The 17,041-nt window shown below is 41.2% G+C and overlaps 1 protein-coding gene across 1 annotated transcript; it reads right to left on the reverse strand.

Moving 5' to 3' along the window:
* Nucleotides 1–13,956: 13,956 nt before the first annotated feature.
* Nucleotides 13,957–14,376, reverse strand: LOC127375274 (fatty acid-binding protein, liver-type). The gene has a single exon (XM_051421296.1). The coding sequence runs from the start codon at nucleotides 14,356–14,358 to the stop codon at nucleotides 13,975–13,977; it is 384 nt and encodes a 127-aa protein (XP_051277256.1). The 5' UTR covers nucleotides 14,359–14,376; the 3' UTR covers nucleotides 13,957–13,974.
* Between the last annotated feature and the right edge of the window lie 2,665 nt (nucleotides 14,377–17,041).

Genomic DNA, 17,041 nt, shown 5'->3' on the forward strand with positions numbered 1-17,041 from the left:
TTTACAGACAATACTACCAAGCTTAGCTGACCCGACAGTCCAAAAAACTGTCCTTGAGTACCAAATTATCTCTTTTTCTTACAGAGGTGATGAGATGATGCTACCTGCTGGGGTTGCTCACAACTCTGAGACTGTTTCTTGTATTTGCTACAACCTGTTTTGTCTAGACATACATCAACATGTGCAGGTGTTTCATTAGACTGCTATTAGAGTAACATCTCTGCTGTTTGTGGATGATTTAATCACAGCTAGATTGCTCAATCCAGGTGAGGTAGGAACAGCTGTTCCAAGTAGATGAGTTCAAGTATCTTGGGTTCTGAGACCAAAGAAAGGATAATTAGACTGACCAGCTAGGTGAATTTAGTACACTAGAATATTTTTTTGTTGCAGAGCTTGAAGGGAAAAATGCTTAAACAACAACCATAGGTTCCAAAAAATAGCTTAAAACAACCAACAAGGGTAACAGAAAAAGCATAGAAACCATTAAGGGCTCCAGAAAAAACAATCGCTATTCCTGCCTACATTTTCATTGCATTTGTTCACATCTCATTTCAATTTAATATTATTCTTTCCCCTGAGAACCTCTTTTGTGACAAACTCAGAGAATCAGGTGCTAACTCCTTTTCCTAAGCGGACCTGTTGATGGGATTCAGGGATCTGGTTGGATAAACTTTGGCTGCCTCTCTTAGGAGATGCCCAGGCGGACCCAGGACACGGTGGAGTGATCTCCCATCTGTACTCGGAGCACATGGGATTCCCCTAAGACAAGAAGGATTTACTGGATGTTGTTGCCACCATGACCCTGATCAGGATAAAGGCGCAGTCGGAAATAAATAAATTCCAATGGAATCAAAAGATGTGCTTGTGAAGGTGAAGCATATTCAGACAGTGAGTTTGCTTAGAGTTAAATTTTGATTTAAGTTTGACCTGAAAAACACTGACCAATTGTAAACCATCTTAACAGTGCAAACTGTAGTGGCCATCTTACCACGCTCCAAGTGCCTAGGCTACTTAGTCTGCTGCAGAGTTGCCTATCTTGTTTTGACTTCAACTGAATTAGAGCCAACTTTCTTGTGAAAACTCAATGTACTCACAATTCAAGGAAGCAGGGGAATGTGAAAAAGGGTTGAACATTAATAACAACACGAAAGCAGGTGATCCAAACTTATTCCAAAACTTCCAAACATGTCAGCCCGGTACATTACCAACTTGATGTTCTATTTATGCTTTTGGTGCTACTGACACGTTCTCATCACAAAGTCAAAAACACATATTGACTCAAACCTCTACTGACTTCTCCTCATCTGAATAGCACCAGGTTGCTGAAACCTTTTTTACTCATGCACACTAAAAACTGCTTTATGGCATTATCACCAGTCGTCAACTATTCGAAATATACATTCACTATGTATAAACTTAAATACTATTGGAAGGTGAGTCTAAAATTATTATTTAGCTCGCTTCATACCTGGTGAAGATGACTGGATTAACTTGCTAGGTGGATCTGGGACAAAAATCATATTGTGTTCCCCAACTTAGTTTGGTCATAACAGCAATACATGTAGCCCAAAAGAATTTACGTTGTGACTTGTGATTGTAAAACAGTGACTAATTTATTTTTTTGTGTGTCACAATACACCGACTGGTTTCACTATCAGAGTTTGATCTGTTTAGTGCTGTAACATTTGGAAAGTCTTGAAGAGCTGCACAATTAAGTTATTTCATACCCATTTAACTTTTTGGAGGCAGAAGTTTGAATTCATGCAATTTCTTTACAGCTATTTTAGCTTTATGTGTCACTGAGAGACTTTGATTGGAAAGAATATAAATCTGCATCCAACACTGTATCTTTAATCATCATAATTTGAATCATCTACATGGGGGACAGCCCTGTTTGTATTGCCAGCCACAGTAGCTCACCAACTAGATCCACCACTGACTTACCAAGCTTCCAGTATCACATATTTTACACTCAAATAAATGTCATTGTGCTACTTTCTGGTGTGACCGGCACTAAGACATTCAGGTCCATGAGATTTGCAGATCCAGGTACCCAGGATGTCTTTGGATTTAAATTGGCACTGATCATAATACTCCAGATGCTGTTGGTCCATCTCCCCTGCTACACTCTGTTACACGATTACACAGTACCACTCAGTGAGAGCAGTCTGCTCTTATTCTGTTCAGCTCTTGCTGGAAGTAGTTGGCCAAGCCTTGCTGAAGGGACCTTTTACAGCGCTTGCTGAACATTAAGTGCCATTTTGGATTTACATCCCCACGCATGGAACAACCCATGTTGGCTTCCAGTGTTGATTGTTTGTTGTGAAGGATAACACATCGGTCACTATGATGACACCATACATCATTACGCCTCTTTCATGCGACCATAGTGGCTCCAATCAATTGGCCAAGATAAGAGTGCTTTGGAACATACTGAAGGATTTACAGCACCATTATGTCAGGAACACTGCAAAGCATCTGTAAAACCACACCAAGCCTCGCCATTTCTCACTAAACAACTCTCACTTTTCTTCTCCAGCCACAATTTTGTTCTTTCTTGTTTCCTCTAATTTTCACTTTTCTCAGCACTCTCACATTGTATCTCAGTTTCTGTCTGGCTTTCTTAGTGTTTACTTTGACCAACTCTTCTGTTCTTTTTATTTTTTTTGTTTTCACCATGCCTCTATTTTCCAGAGTGCAGTTGTAAACTATGTTGATCAATGAGAATGAGCCATAAATCTAAATGGAAATGCAGCCATTGCCTTTTAGTCTGTAAATGGATGTATTTTCCCAGGTCTCTAAAAGCACAGCCAGGTGAATTATAGGATCCACCGAGCTGTGTTGCTCTGGGAGAGCTGCCTTGCATACTGAGCAGGCTGATAAAATGCCACAGCTACTGGACATATGGCATCACTTGCATTGGTAAGTGGACACTCACACAAAGTGAGAGGCATATACTGTATGACAGCAAGACAATAAACATCTGCTATTGCCAGCTGCCTAAATTTAAAACTTGGACTTAAAACTCATAATGCAGTTGAAGTTTGACAAACAACACAAACACATATGTTGATTAGATTTTCAAACTGAACTAAAATTAATTAAAACCAGTGCTTGCCTAGAAGACACAATCAAGACAAGACAGTATGTCTACAGCTGTGCTAGTGTCGCCTTAGCCTCGACAAGAACAGATCCACTCCACCCCACTCAACCCCACCCCCTGCCAATGAAGAACAAATTAGTGCACTTAAACGTACAGTACGTCATTTCTGCCACTAGGGGGTCTCTCACATGAAGACAGTAACAAAAGATGTTTAATGACGTAGCAAAGTAGCATGGGAGTTGTTGTTTTCATCACCATTGCTGTCATTGCAGTCGGCTTCTCCCGGTTAGGATTCCTTCAGTGTTCATCGTTCAGGAGGTTTCTACCAGGAACCCAATTATCCACAGAGGTCTCCTCCTCTCCAAAACATACGGACCTGCTGATTTAAACTGATAGAAACACTGAATAAAGCAGTTCCACCTTAAAAATCACTGCTTCTCCCTCACTGTTGGACAGACAAAGGACGTCCCGGAGGGGCTGCGAGCCGAGCTGCTGCTAACGTTAGCTCAGCTTGTTTCTCTGATAACTTAAGATCCAGATGTTGGATGACTAAAATCCTTCATCCGGTTCAAATCTAATGTGGCATCCATCTGAATAAGAATTCAATGTATAAGAGCTTCTGGCAGACTACCACAACGCTGACGCATGCACAAAGGGGATATGACAGCCTTGACAGGCGACCAGTAAAATGCAGCATGACCTGAATGAAATGACAGATTTATATGTAGTGTCTAGTGTTTGTAGACATTTTAATGTGGAAATGTTACATATTATACTTTAAATGAGCACTGAGTTTAGCATCCTCAATAAGCATTAAAACTGAAGATCCACCCACTGTCTATCAGAAGTAAAACCTTACTGCCCCTCCCAACCATACCAGTGTTTCTCTGTTTCAGTCACAAAAACATGAGTTCCATGTGTGGCTGATCGAACATTGCGCACAACAAGGAGTTAGTAATCAAAATGCCCAAATTCCTTAAGTGGCAAGTTCAATTTGACATATGTAAACCTGACTTTTCTCTATCTCTGCCCTCTTGATGCTGCTCGTGGATTTGACAGGGTCACCAATACAGGTTTGCGGCTTGATTGGAATTCTATATTGATAATTAAAATAGAAGTGGCCCCTCTAGCCAGAGATACCCCAGATACACAAATCATCAAAAGGATAAAATATAATAAAGCCCAAAGGGGAGGTAAGGCCTACTTAGCTCTTTCAGTGAGGACTTAAAGCTAACTATTAGAGTTAATCATATTTATGCTAGCTCAAGAACACTACGCTAACCCAGAAATCAGCTAACCTTTTAAGTGTAATTTAATTAATTCATTTATAACTTTTAAACTAGACTATCAGCTACCCTGGATCTGTCCTACGGTAACAAAATCTGCCTACCAGCACATCTAGATCTCAATAATTAACTAAACACTGTCTTAACTAATTATAACGTGTTTGTTTAATCTGTACAAAAAACACATTCTCACTCCCAACTCGTCAAATACTGCCGCTTAGTTAATCTGTAGGTGTCCCTCTAGTTTTTAGGTTAACTTTGCAACATCTGTCTAGGGACAACAGTTTTATTAATGCACACTGTCCCTGCTAAATTAAACCAATGAGTAAAACTAATAATACAAATGCAACCTCTGGTTACTTAAATAAAGCTTACCTTGTGAAACGGTTAACTTGGTACATATAATACATTTACATTTCAGCAGTCTCCAGTGTTTTAAAGTCCTGTGTTTGTTTGAACCATCCATCCACTCCACCACCTCCATATGCAGACTTTGCGACTTCAACGCTGTGGCCATAAATAATGTGTAGTGCAGTGTATAGAATTTGTTAAGACAATAGGTAAACATGGAAATAAAAGCCTGGTTGTCTGGGCAGCTGGTGGGAAGACAGACAGACAGACTGACATTATCATCTGATATAAGGGCAACAAAACAAAAAACACATGCATGCTTTGGAAAATAGTCAGCAATAGTCACCCTCACATTACCAGATGTTTCCAGATGTGGCCAACTGTAGCCAGCAGATTTCACATAACAGCCACCTGTCGGATGGTGGTAGCTAACTTGGCAAGTATCCAGAAATGATTGACATACCTTCTGCCTCAGACGTCTCTTATTGGTGTCTTTTCTGAAGAAAAACAGAGGAATGCTGTCTCTGGGATTATGGCCTACAGTACTATACTTTTGACCTGGATGCTACAATCAATTAATGGCTATCGTTTCCCTTATTTAAGGGTGGTTCCCCAGAGGATAATATACAATTAAAGTCATTTTCTATTATCTTTTGATAATTATAAACTTTGATAACCATTAATTGATTAAACCACTGTAACACCCTACAAAGTGGTGCCCTACAGGTCTATCTCTGTAGGAATTCTTTCCATAAATGGAACACCAATATCGACCCACTCTCCGTTTTTTGTTTTTTGTTTTTTATAAATGAAAATCAGTTTCCTGACTTTGTTTTTATCATTTCAAAACGAAATTCAGTTCAGTTCCTCAAAGTACACTGGGAGGGACAGAGAAAACACAGAGAGACTCAAGGAAAACATGGAGTCGGCTGGAGCTGTGAAAGTATCGGATGTCATATGTTATACGTCTGACGTGGCTATGGCTCAGAGGTAGAGTGGTCGTCCACAAATCGGAAGGTTGGCCGTTTGATCCCCGGCTCCTCTCGCTGCATGTTGGAGTGTCCTTGAGCAAGACACTGAACCCCGAATTGTTCCTGATGCTGTGCATCAGTGTATGAATGTGTGTGAATGGGGTGAATGTGGCATGTAGTGTACAGTGCATTGAGTGGTCAAAAGACTAGAAAGGCGCTATATGAGTGCATACCATTTACCATGTGTTTATTATACAATATTATATTTGACAAAAAAGGAACTACATCGTCAAAGCTAGTACTCATTAACGGTAAATGAAAGTTTACACACAGAGCAATGAGAAGTGGAGGCTGGACGATGAAGTGAAGATGAAGAGGCCTTCTTTTACTCTCTTAAAGCTGATTCCTCTGTCTATTTGACATCATACCTCTGTTACGATGTGGAGACAACACCTCCATCGCCATCATGACGGACATGATCGCCATCATGTCTGTCTGCTTCAATGTAGGTGCTCTGACAACACGGTGACAGTGAGACACAACTTTAAACAGCGCTGTTGTTTCACTGCCAGTGGCTGAGCAGAAGGTGACAATTTGATTACATCACCCAAACACTCAGAAGTCATTAGTACGCAACAGATATCAGATTGTGGCACACCTCCAACATCACAACACTGACCTGAGCAGTGGTTAGCAGGAAGAGGAAGAGGAGGCAGTATGCAGGGGAGACAATGTGTGCAGTGAATTGTTTTGCCGCTTATTGTCTCTAAACATTACACAAATATAAACATTGAAAAAGGGAAATATCACTTGTTTTTCGAATCTGAATTTGTATTTTTTTCTTTTTTGTACACAATGCAAAGCTAATATGTTTTGGGAAAAAAAACATTACAAAGTAGCACAATATAATATGAAAAAAATATAGATTGCTTCAGTGAAGAGGGGGACTATGTATAGCTCTAAATACACTGGTACTGTCTGATCATATGAATAACTGAAGGGATCCTGTTAACTTATGTACTCTTTTCCTTTCAACCAAATGTTTTTTGTCTCCTTTTTCTGTTTTTTTTTTTTTTTTTGTGAGGCTACCTTGAAATGTTACATTTTGCCTTGCTTAGGCATTGGTGTCACATTTTCAGTCGGTCTATGATAATCTTTGGCATGAGACTGGGTTGATCAATAGTAACACAGATGGCTGTTCTGTGCTCAACTGTAAACATGGAACAGTGAAAGAGAATCATGCTGTTGCTGTCAAGTAACAGTGAAGTCAGTCCCTGACACTTCTTAATACTTATGTACGTCACACTGGTCATGAAAGATAGTGAACTATTTAACATTTGATAGTTTGAGGTCTGAAGAGAAATCTGCAATTCCTCTCAACTATGCGATAGGTAGGGTTGGAATTTATGACTCTTTAATCACATGTAAGACAGTAAAGTAAAAATATTGCATCTGATACAATAGTTCTCAACCTTTTTGGTGTCATGGACCCCCAAATGGATACACATCAGGCTGTGAGCCTGTATTTGATGAGAGTTATTCTCAGGGATCCCTGTCTGATAAGATTTAGTTATTCCATAACTGTCTGTACTGTAGATTGGCAGAATAATTCAATTCAATTAAATTTTATTTGTATAGAGCCAACTCATAACAGAAGTTATCTCAGGACACTTTTTAAATAGAGCAGGTCTAGTTGCTTTGGCCACAGTACTGTACAGTATGTGCCTTATTCATTATTTTCATATATTTGTAGACCTCAGAGACATCTTACCCATTGACCAATCAGCATCAGTCTCATACGTCACTCTCATACAGCTGATATTATTGGAGTTCATCCATATTTACAGTGTTAAAATGTATATTATCTGCAGTTTTACATTTTTAATGTTTTCATGTATTTGTCATAACTCTAATTATTTAAGGGCTTAATGTAGCCTTTTATCGCAAAGCTTTACTCTCTCAGTGGACTAAAATGTTTTTGTAGTGGTTTTACTCTCTCATATCTCAGAAAAAAAAAAAAATCATCACAATAATGGGTAGTGACTGGGGAGTAGTGATCAAAGTGGGAGTATGGGGACTGGTTGTGTACTGGCAAAACAGTAACCCAGGGAAACCAGTTCCAAATAAATGTACTAAAGAAATACCCGATGAATGTTCCAAGTGCAGATCCTCCTGGACAGTTACTGGCTGCCACTTGCTAATGAGCTAGCCAGTTAGCTCAGATCAGGTGCAGGCTGCAGCTGAGGGGTGTGACCAAGGAGGGAAGCTATGGCCTGATGACATTGCATTGTAATGGTAAGTCTCCAAGGACATCAGAATGATCAGCATCATGTGTTTGGTCTAACATAAATTAGTATTCTGGCTCCCAGCATGTTTCCTGTATAAAATGGCTGGATTTAAGATGATTTAATATCAACGACAACAACAACAGTAACACAAAAATATCAGTTCTGGCCTTGAAAACCAATATCTGATCTGAATGTTTCTCTAAATATAACTTCTTTCTGCAGGGAAGGAAGTAATAAATTAAATTTGCTCTCTTCACTGTAACAAAGTCTTTTTTCATGTATCATCTATTGCACAGTGAGAACAGAGGGTGGGGGGGTGGAGGCTGCAAGGTTGAGTGGACTGGGTTTAGTGGGACAGTGAGTTGAGTGGACTGGTTATAGTGGAACAGAGAGTTGAGTGGACTGGTTATAGTGGGACAGAGAGGTTGAGTGGACTGGTTATAGTGGGACAGTGAGATGAGAGGACTGGTTATAGTGGGACAGAGAGTTGAGTGGACTGGTTATAGTGGGACAGAGAGGTTGAGTGGACTGGTTATAGTGGGACAGTGAGATGAGAGGACTGGTTATAGTGGGACAGTGAGATGAGAGGATTGGTTATAGTGGGACAGTGAGATGAGAGGACTGGTTATAGTGGGACAGAGAGTTGCGTGGACTGGTTATAGTGGGACAGAGAGTTGCATGGACTGGTTATATTACTCTGAGCATAAACAAGCATATATATTTGTATATATTGTTTGTACATAAGTTGGTGTTGTCTGCCTTGATGATCTTTTATTCAGCTGTTCATTTGTGTGTTTTATGAATAGTGTTGCTCTATTTGTTGAATTGTCTGAGTTTTGTCTCTTTCTGGTCCACTGTAGTGAGGCTATGCAGAGGAACTTGGCTATCATTAATAATTAGTTATTGTTGGTTTGAAAACACAGACTGTGGTGTGATGTGTGTATGTTGACATGTGATGTAATTTATTTTGGAGCAGTGTTGTATCGATGCATTTTTGTACGTCATTTTTTCTTTCCCATCCCCTTTATAAAAATGTATTGCAGCAACATACTTTTACTTGAGTATAATATTCCAGTTCTCTCTCCATCCATTAAGGCTTCTCTGTTTCTTGCTCTCTGATTTCATCTTCTTCCCATTTAACCACTGCCAGGCTCAAGGCGACAGACGCTGTAGATCAACGCAAAAGATGTCACAAATCTTCCTATGACACTGACTTTACAGGAGCAGGTAATCACCACAAAGTGTCCTTAAAACCATGTTGTCTTGACAACCTTCCAAGCAAATGAAAAACCCCACGGAGCCTTGTAAAGTCTCGTTTTAGCATTTAATAAACAGTTTATGAGCTTTTCATTGATTTGTTAAGTTGTCAAGTCCAAAAAATAATCAGCATACACAGCATATTGCTGCGCCGTGTGATCAATCTCACTTTTTATATTATGAAATAACACGGCAAACAAATTGGAATATAAGTAAGGCCTTTAAACATTAGCCTCCAGGGTTTTGGCTGAGATTTTAGAACTCCCACAAAGTAGACGTGGCCTTTTGCTGACTTTGACTGAGGCAGGTTTCATGGCAGCTTTTACAGTCTGCCACTCCTGAAGCTGCATAGTAAAATCCTCCCACACCACACCAGATTGATTCCCTTGGTTGGTGGATGAGCTCCAAGATGAATCTCCATCCATTCCAAGGTGGACAACACTGACTGACCAATATCTGATTTTGATGAAGTACGATTCTATATCAGCAAGCCCATGTGCCGCTCTGACTCTACGTGCTGAATCCCCGGTGCAGAGGTGAGCTAAGAGGATTCCTTTTCTTCTCAGGAGGTGTTTACATCGCACTGTCCCCTTAATTCCTACTGACAGAGGTCATTGCCATGCCTGTTCCAACCTAGCGTCGCCACAAAAAGCCCTGTTTCCAAGCCTAATGGGGTGTAGATGGGGCCCCACCACCCACGCAACAACAGGCGGATGGATAGCTGTGTGGCAAAAACAAGAAGCAATAAGAGAAAATGAGGAAGAAAATTGGGAGGAGACGTGGGAGATATAAAATGAAAGAGGAACAGGAGGGACAAAAAGCGTTTGGCATATGCAGACATAGAGGTGAAGCGAAGAAGGAAGAGGAAGTAGCAAGAGGATAGAATGATGAGGACAAATGGAAAAAAAGGGAGAGGGGGCAGACAGTGGAAGTGGTAATTGTTGGATCCAGACAGCTGGGGTCTGAGGAGAGGCTTATAGGCTTGTCAAAGGGGCTCCTCAGGGTGCTGGAGGTCCCTCACAGAAAAGCTCACATTCTGTTGTTGCTTTCTGTTTGTCTGGGCCTCAACCTACCAAAAAGGGCTCTCAATTAGGAGAGGTGTCTGCGAAAAAAACCAAAAACACGAAGGAGACAATCGCAGGGGTTTTCTCCGCAGGGTTTGAGGGAGACCGAGAGGAACTGTTTACTGCAGCTACAGTGGCTGCCTTTGGTATGTAAATACCCTGCTGTTCTCTATTGTTGACCCCGTCCTCCCTGTCTCTCCCACACACACACACACACACACACACACACACACACACACACACACACACACACACACACACACACACACTTAAAATCCATTGCTCCATATTCTCTCCCTGCCTCTGCCACCTCCAAAGGGTGTCCAATTTACATTGTTGCATGTGGTGTTAAACATTTCAGAGTACATGCACAAGCAGATACGCTTTTGAGGTGGAAAAGGCTGAGTTTTCACACATTGCCTGTTTTTGAGGCTTTTCCCAGCCAACCCATGAAATAGGATATTGTGCTGTGCCAAACTGAGTGTGTGTGTTACAGAGTCTGCATCTTGATGCAACCACACAGTCTTGTGTTCTTACATCCAAATTTGCAAATGTGCCTCGTCCATGTGAAAATGTATAAATTATTTTTTTCCCCCAGAATTCAGCAGTGTTAATGTCATTCGTTTCATGTGTTCACTGGTCCTATATCCTCTGTGTCTGTATGCTCAGTAATGACTGTGACCTTTAATATCTGTATGAAAGTGCAGAAGCCTGCTGTAGTTACCCATGACTGCCTCACTCACATGATCTGTTTTCATGGAATTACGGGAGACTGGATGTTAATTTAATAACCTCATTACCTCTGGAGTCAATATACCTCGTTATAGTGTATGTGGCAGCCAATAGAGCTATACTGTGAACCCAAAAAATCACCAGCTTTTAGAAACTGCCAGATGCTAACCAGCATATGTTGGAGCAATTTGCATAATTAGCATTAATAAGCATAATCACCTATATGGACAATATTTCAGCAACTGCTTGTCCCATTTGGACAATATAGATAAGATGTTCCTTTATTGATCCCCCATGGGAGAAATTCAAATTTGACATTTGTCCGTCCAGTCCAGTTTGTTGTTGAGTGTCAGCCCCAGGAACCTTCTCCCCCCTTATCACAACTGGGGAGGGGGGCCTCTTGCTGCGCCGGAAGTCAACCACGGAAGAGCTCCTTGGTTTTCTCTGTGTTGAGCTTTAGGTGCATTCTGTTGCACATTCCAGTGAAGTTTTCGATTAGGTTTCTGTATATGTGTATCTGTGATACAGCCGACAGCTTCTGTAAATGGCACGCTACTGAGTTGAAGCAGAAGTGTAAAGGGTGAACAGAAACGGCGAGTACAGTTCCTTGGGGTGTGCCAGTGCTCGTCACCACGTCTGAGAAGCAGCTGTGCATGCTGACATACTGTGGTCTCTCAGTGAGGTAGTCTGTAATCCAGGCCACAAGATCCTGATCCACCTGCATAACAGAGAGCTCCTCTGCCAGCCGGAGAGCATCAGACAACTGAGAGAAGACAGGGCTTGTATCTCCACCACCTCTCTGTCGTCTTTGCCCCTCAGTATTTCATAATCCCTGAATACAGCAACGCTTGTGGGGTACTCCTAAATGCTCAAAGAACAGCGCTGAAAATGTCCTTGTTAAAAAGGATGAAAAGGTTTTAGGGTTACAGTTGTGCTGTATTATGGTGCTGGCACCTTTCTTGGTCCAATTCAGGCACTTTTAATCATATAAATAGCCACAAACTGACTCACAATTAATCAAAATCAGCCCACAGGGAGGGTAAATATGGCCACTTGCAGTTTAAATTACCTTTTTGTACTATGAAAATGTGGAATGAAATGGATTCAGCATCCTTAATAATCCCCCAAACCACTCCTTTATTGTCCAAATCAGCCAAGCAGTTGCTGAAATACTGTTATGCTTATTAATGCAAATTATGCAATTGCCCAACATATGGAAGTTAGCATCTGGCAGTTTCTAAATGCTGGGGACCCACACAGTATATTTCTAACGTAAAATGTTGGGGTACTCACCATTTCATGGATCATGTTGCTGGCAAGTGGACTATAATGAAGCTGGTTGCACTACAAAGCCAAAAATACAGTACACAGTATAGACAGTATATAAACTTTGACATTTTAATATCACTGGGTTTGTATATGGATGTTTCATTTGAAGAGATGCCTAAATATACCTAAAGGTATTTGTGAGAATGGTACCTACCCTCTGAAGAGCTTTACTTTCATATTGTTATACTCCATGGAAAAGATGACTTACAGCCTTCGAAATATGCTGGATGAAATTGGATTGTTAGTCTCAGGAGAAATAAGGAAAAAGAGCAGTGTTTCTTTTTTTGTTTCAATAACAAGAGGCGTCTATGCATAAATCCCTGTGTAATGAACTCTACCTGAGTGTTTGTCTGTTTAATTGATTGCTCTCCTGTTTTTGCTCTTTATGCTAAATTTTAAATGTTATACAAGTAAAAGTAATAACAAATAATCTATAATAAATCTGAAAGGAAGGTTTTCCCATTGTTCCTATTATGCTGACATTGCACGAATACAGTAGGTACCGTCACACACTAGAGTGTGTTAAGTTGTAGATTAATTAAATGATTCCAGTTTTACACAGGCAGACAGATGTAGCAAAACAGATACATTTAATCACTCTGCACTTTATTTTTTTGGCCTTTCATGCCTTTATTAGATAGGGACAGCCAAAGATGACACACAGCAAAGGGCCGCAGGTCGGATTTGAACCCGGGCCACTGCAGCAACTCCGTATGTGGATCGCCAGCTCCACTGACTGCCCACTCTGCACTTTATCATTATTTCTCATCTCTTAGCTGTTTTCTCGGATTTGGAGTCTAGGGGAACAAAATCCCCTTAGCTTTCCTTCACTGTCATTGAGTTGGCAGACCGAAGTAACAAAACCTGCAGTTTTTCTAACAGCCACTTGATGCTGGCTCCAGAAGTGAGTCAATCTATATAAGGCCCCATATTAAAATGCCCAACGTTACAGCAGAAATAAACAAGTTAAGACCCCGATACAACACATACAACACTTTAGGGCTCTATAGCTAATTTTCCCCATTCATGACAACTGGTGTGATCTGCATTTACACCACTAGATGCCACTAAATCCTACACAGTGTAACTTTAAAAGGGGTATAGTTACCACTCAGTGATGTGCGGTCAGGAGAGGCAGGGAAGGCACAGCCTTACCTATCATCATGGAAAAAATTTAATATATAATAAACAAATAAATGAAATGGTTATATTTGTCAAATGGTTTGAACTATAAACTGATTTTCCATTTCCCGTTCAAATACGGGGAAGAGACTCATGGTAAATTGACCTGTACTTGTATAGCGCCTTTCTAGTCTTCCGACCACTCAAAGTGCTTTTACACTACGTGCCACATTCACCCTTTCACACACATTCACTCAGTGATGGCAAAGTCCATTAAACAGAAACTAACATTCATACACACTCACACCGATGCACAGCATTGGGAGCAATTTGGGGTTCAGCATCTTGCTCAAGGATACTTTGACATGTGGCACCAGGAGCTGCGGATCGAACCCACAACCTTCCGATTAAAGAACAACCCACTCTGCCTCTGAGCCACAGCCGCCCTTTTATTATCCCAAGTGTAGACATCTACATGCGTTTCCTTGTCCTCTTGTATACAATGCCACTAAGAGTCATCGTATTGACAATTGTGTTCTCATCCACCATTTCTGTGACGGATTCAATTCCCTTCAGGGAGACCTTCAGCTTGTTGCCTTCACGCTGAACCACCGTCTTGACCTTCTCACCAGTAACTGCCTCCAGCTCTGCCTCCTTTCCAGTGGTGAAGGTATTAATGAGGACCTTTGAGCCGGTAGTGACCGTCACTTTGAAGTTGTCCCCAGTCTCTTCAATCTCAGAGATGCTCTTGATGTCTTTGCCTTTCTGGATGAGTTCATCAGGAAGACCAATAGCCTTCATAAAAGGCTCAAAGTTCTCCTGAGACTCCAGCTGGTACTTTCCAGTGAAAGACATGATGACGGGCAGTGAAGGTGAAGGTGCGACAGCAGCAAGCTGAGCCTCACCTTGGATTGCGCAATCCCTCACAAACTGTGCTCTGCCATGCAATGAGAGCGTGTCACTGTCTCTCTGTATGTCGCCAATCAAATGTTTCAAACACTTTTTATATGCCCCCCTGACTTTCCATAGTTTAGCTGATGTATGTAATATATGTGTAACCTGTTTCGTGTGCTCAGTGATCTTACAATGGCAGAAGAGGCACTAGGTGAGGCAGGCAGTTCTCTTGCCGCATGGTAGGAGGCACTTGTGAGCCCAGTGATTCTTATGCTGCTCCGCAGCTGCAGAGTAAGTGACAGTGAGCTAGCAACAATCTTACAGTCCGTGGTTACAATTAGTGAGTCAAGTGCAGAGATACATTTTTTCCCTCTCGCCCCGCCTAATTTCAGAATTGAGGATTGTATATCCAAGCTCAAACATTTCTCTAAACTGGACTTTCAATCAAAGCAGGAGGTAATAATTAAAGGAAGACCAAAACCGGAGCTGAAAGGTTTGCTTCAGACTACAGGACAGAAGATTACCTGCTCTTTTCAAACGGAGTGGTACACACGAAAAGCCTGGCTTTGTGGATGTTCAGTGAGGAACCGCCTTTTGTGCTTTCCCTAATTTCTTTTCTCAACCTGTGACAATGTCTGGACTCAGATGGGATATTGTGACATGAAGAATTTGCAGAGAAGCCTCAGCAAACATGAGCGGTCTACCACTCACATTCAAAACCAGATCGCGCTAAAAACTTTTGGGATCTCTAGGATCGACATGGCTTTGGATGAACAGCTGAGACTGAACATCAGCATCCACAATGCTAAGGTAAAGGAGAACCGAGAGATTTTGAAAGATGGTAAATGGACCTGTACACCTTGTATAGCGCCTTTCTAGTCTGTGGTACTGTTGGGTCTCTGTACATAATGTTATAAGGAGTTCAGTCTAGACCTGCTCTATTTGAAAAGTGTCCTGAGATAACTTCTGTTATGAATTGGCGCTATACAAATAAAATTGAATAGTCTTTTGACCACTCAAAGCGCTTTTACACTAAGTGCCACATTCACCCTTTCACACAGGGATGGCAAAGTCCATCAAACCGAAACTAACATTCACACACCGATGCACGGCATCAGGAGCAATTTGGGGTTCAGTATCTTGCTCAAGGATACTGCGACATACGGCGGGAGGAGCCAGGGATCGAACCAACACCCTTCCAATTAGGGGACAACCCGCTCTGCCTCTCCGCCACAGCCACCAGGTGGCATTGATCTCATCACACTGTTGCAGCTCTCGAGTGCATGAGACTGGAGTTTGACTGTTTCTGTGACCGATTTGAGCAGAAATGCGGCACACTTGGCCTGACAGAAAGTGGAAAAAGACAGTCGGTCAGAGTCAGATATGAACGCAGACAAGTGTTCTGTAACATTCTGGACAACATCAGTGATCAAATGAAAGCCAGGTTTGATCATTTCAGTGAATTAGCTTTCCTTGGTTTGGTGGATTGCACAAAATTTTGTGAAATGTCACAACATTTTGATGACACGAAACTGCAGAGCCTGTCAAAATACGCCAAGTTCTTTGACTTTGTGAGACTAAAGGCGGATCTCATCGGACTGTATCACTCACAAACGGTGAGGAATGAATGTAAATCTCCTGGACAGCTTCTCAGCTTTTTGGCCCAGAAGGATCTCATTCAGACTGTTCCTGAGGCAACAAAGTTACTCCAGCTGGTGCTCACTGTACCTGCTATGACAACCTCGGTGGGGTGGTCATTCTCAGCACTGAAAAGAATCAAGACATACAGTCGGGACAGGACTTATTAAGGACGGCTTTCTTCCCTGGCAGTGATCTCCATTGAGACGGAGAGAGTCTTAAAACTGAAAGAAGACATGGAAGACTTCTACAAAAAATATTTTTTTGTCCAGAAGGATCGGTGTATGGACTTAATTTATAAGTAAGGGTAAGACCATAACGTTTTTTTTAAATGAAATGTGCGTCACGTGGGCTACAGTTTGTATGTGTAAAGAATGCTGATATGAGATATGAAACATAACCCGTTAACTGCTGCAGATCAAATGGTGAATAATCTACTCTGTTGGGTTCATATATTTATAAATCTGATTCTGATGAAGTCAGTGCCTCACCAGCCATGAACCTCACCACACGTCACTGTTACCACTAGATGTTGCCCAAGAGCACCAGCATCAAACCAAAACAAATTGGTGCCATGGCCCACCAGACTCCATTGACCGTAACCCTAACATAGTGATTTTACCTCTGAAGTATAATCATAAAACACACTTTATTCAAAGTGGACAAAAACAAATAAAACACATCAAAACCATCTTTATTAGTCTTTCCACTCTTCTAACAATCACCAACTCTGGTTTGGTGGAAATAAATCCTTAGGCAGTGTGACTTCAATGACACCATTAACCCACTATTTTACATAGCAAAAAGATGCTATAAAACTGTTCAAAATGTAATTTATATAACCATTAACTTTTATTGTTGCTTATGTAGTAATTATGTTTAATTTTCAAGGGGTTTTAAACAAACAAGTTCTAAAGGACAAGAAGGCTGAAAAAACATTTTGGTTGTTGATACTATATTTCCCTGGAGACTGTACAAAGGCAGAGTGAAATTGTTGCATTATTTA

The sequence above is a fragment of the Dicentrarchus labrax genome, unplaced genomic scaffold, assembly GCF_905237075.1.
Source record: "Dicentrarchus labrax unplaced genomic scaffold, dlabrax2021, whole genome shotgun sequence".
NCBI classification, from domain to species: domain Eukaryota; kingdom Metazoa; phylum Chordata; class Actinopteri; family Moronidae; genus Dicentrarchus; species Dicentrarchus labrax.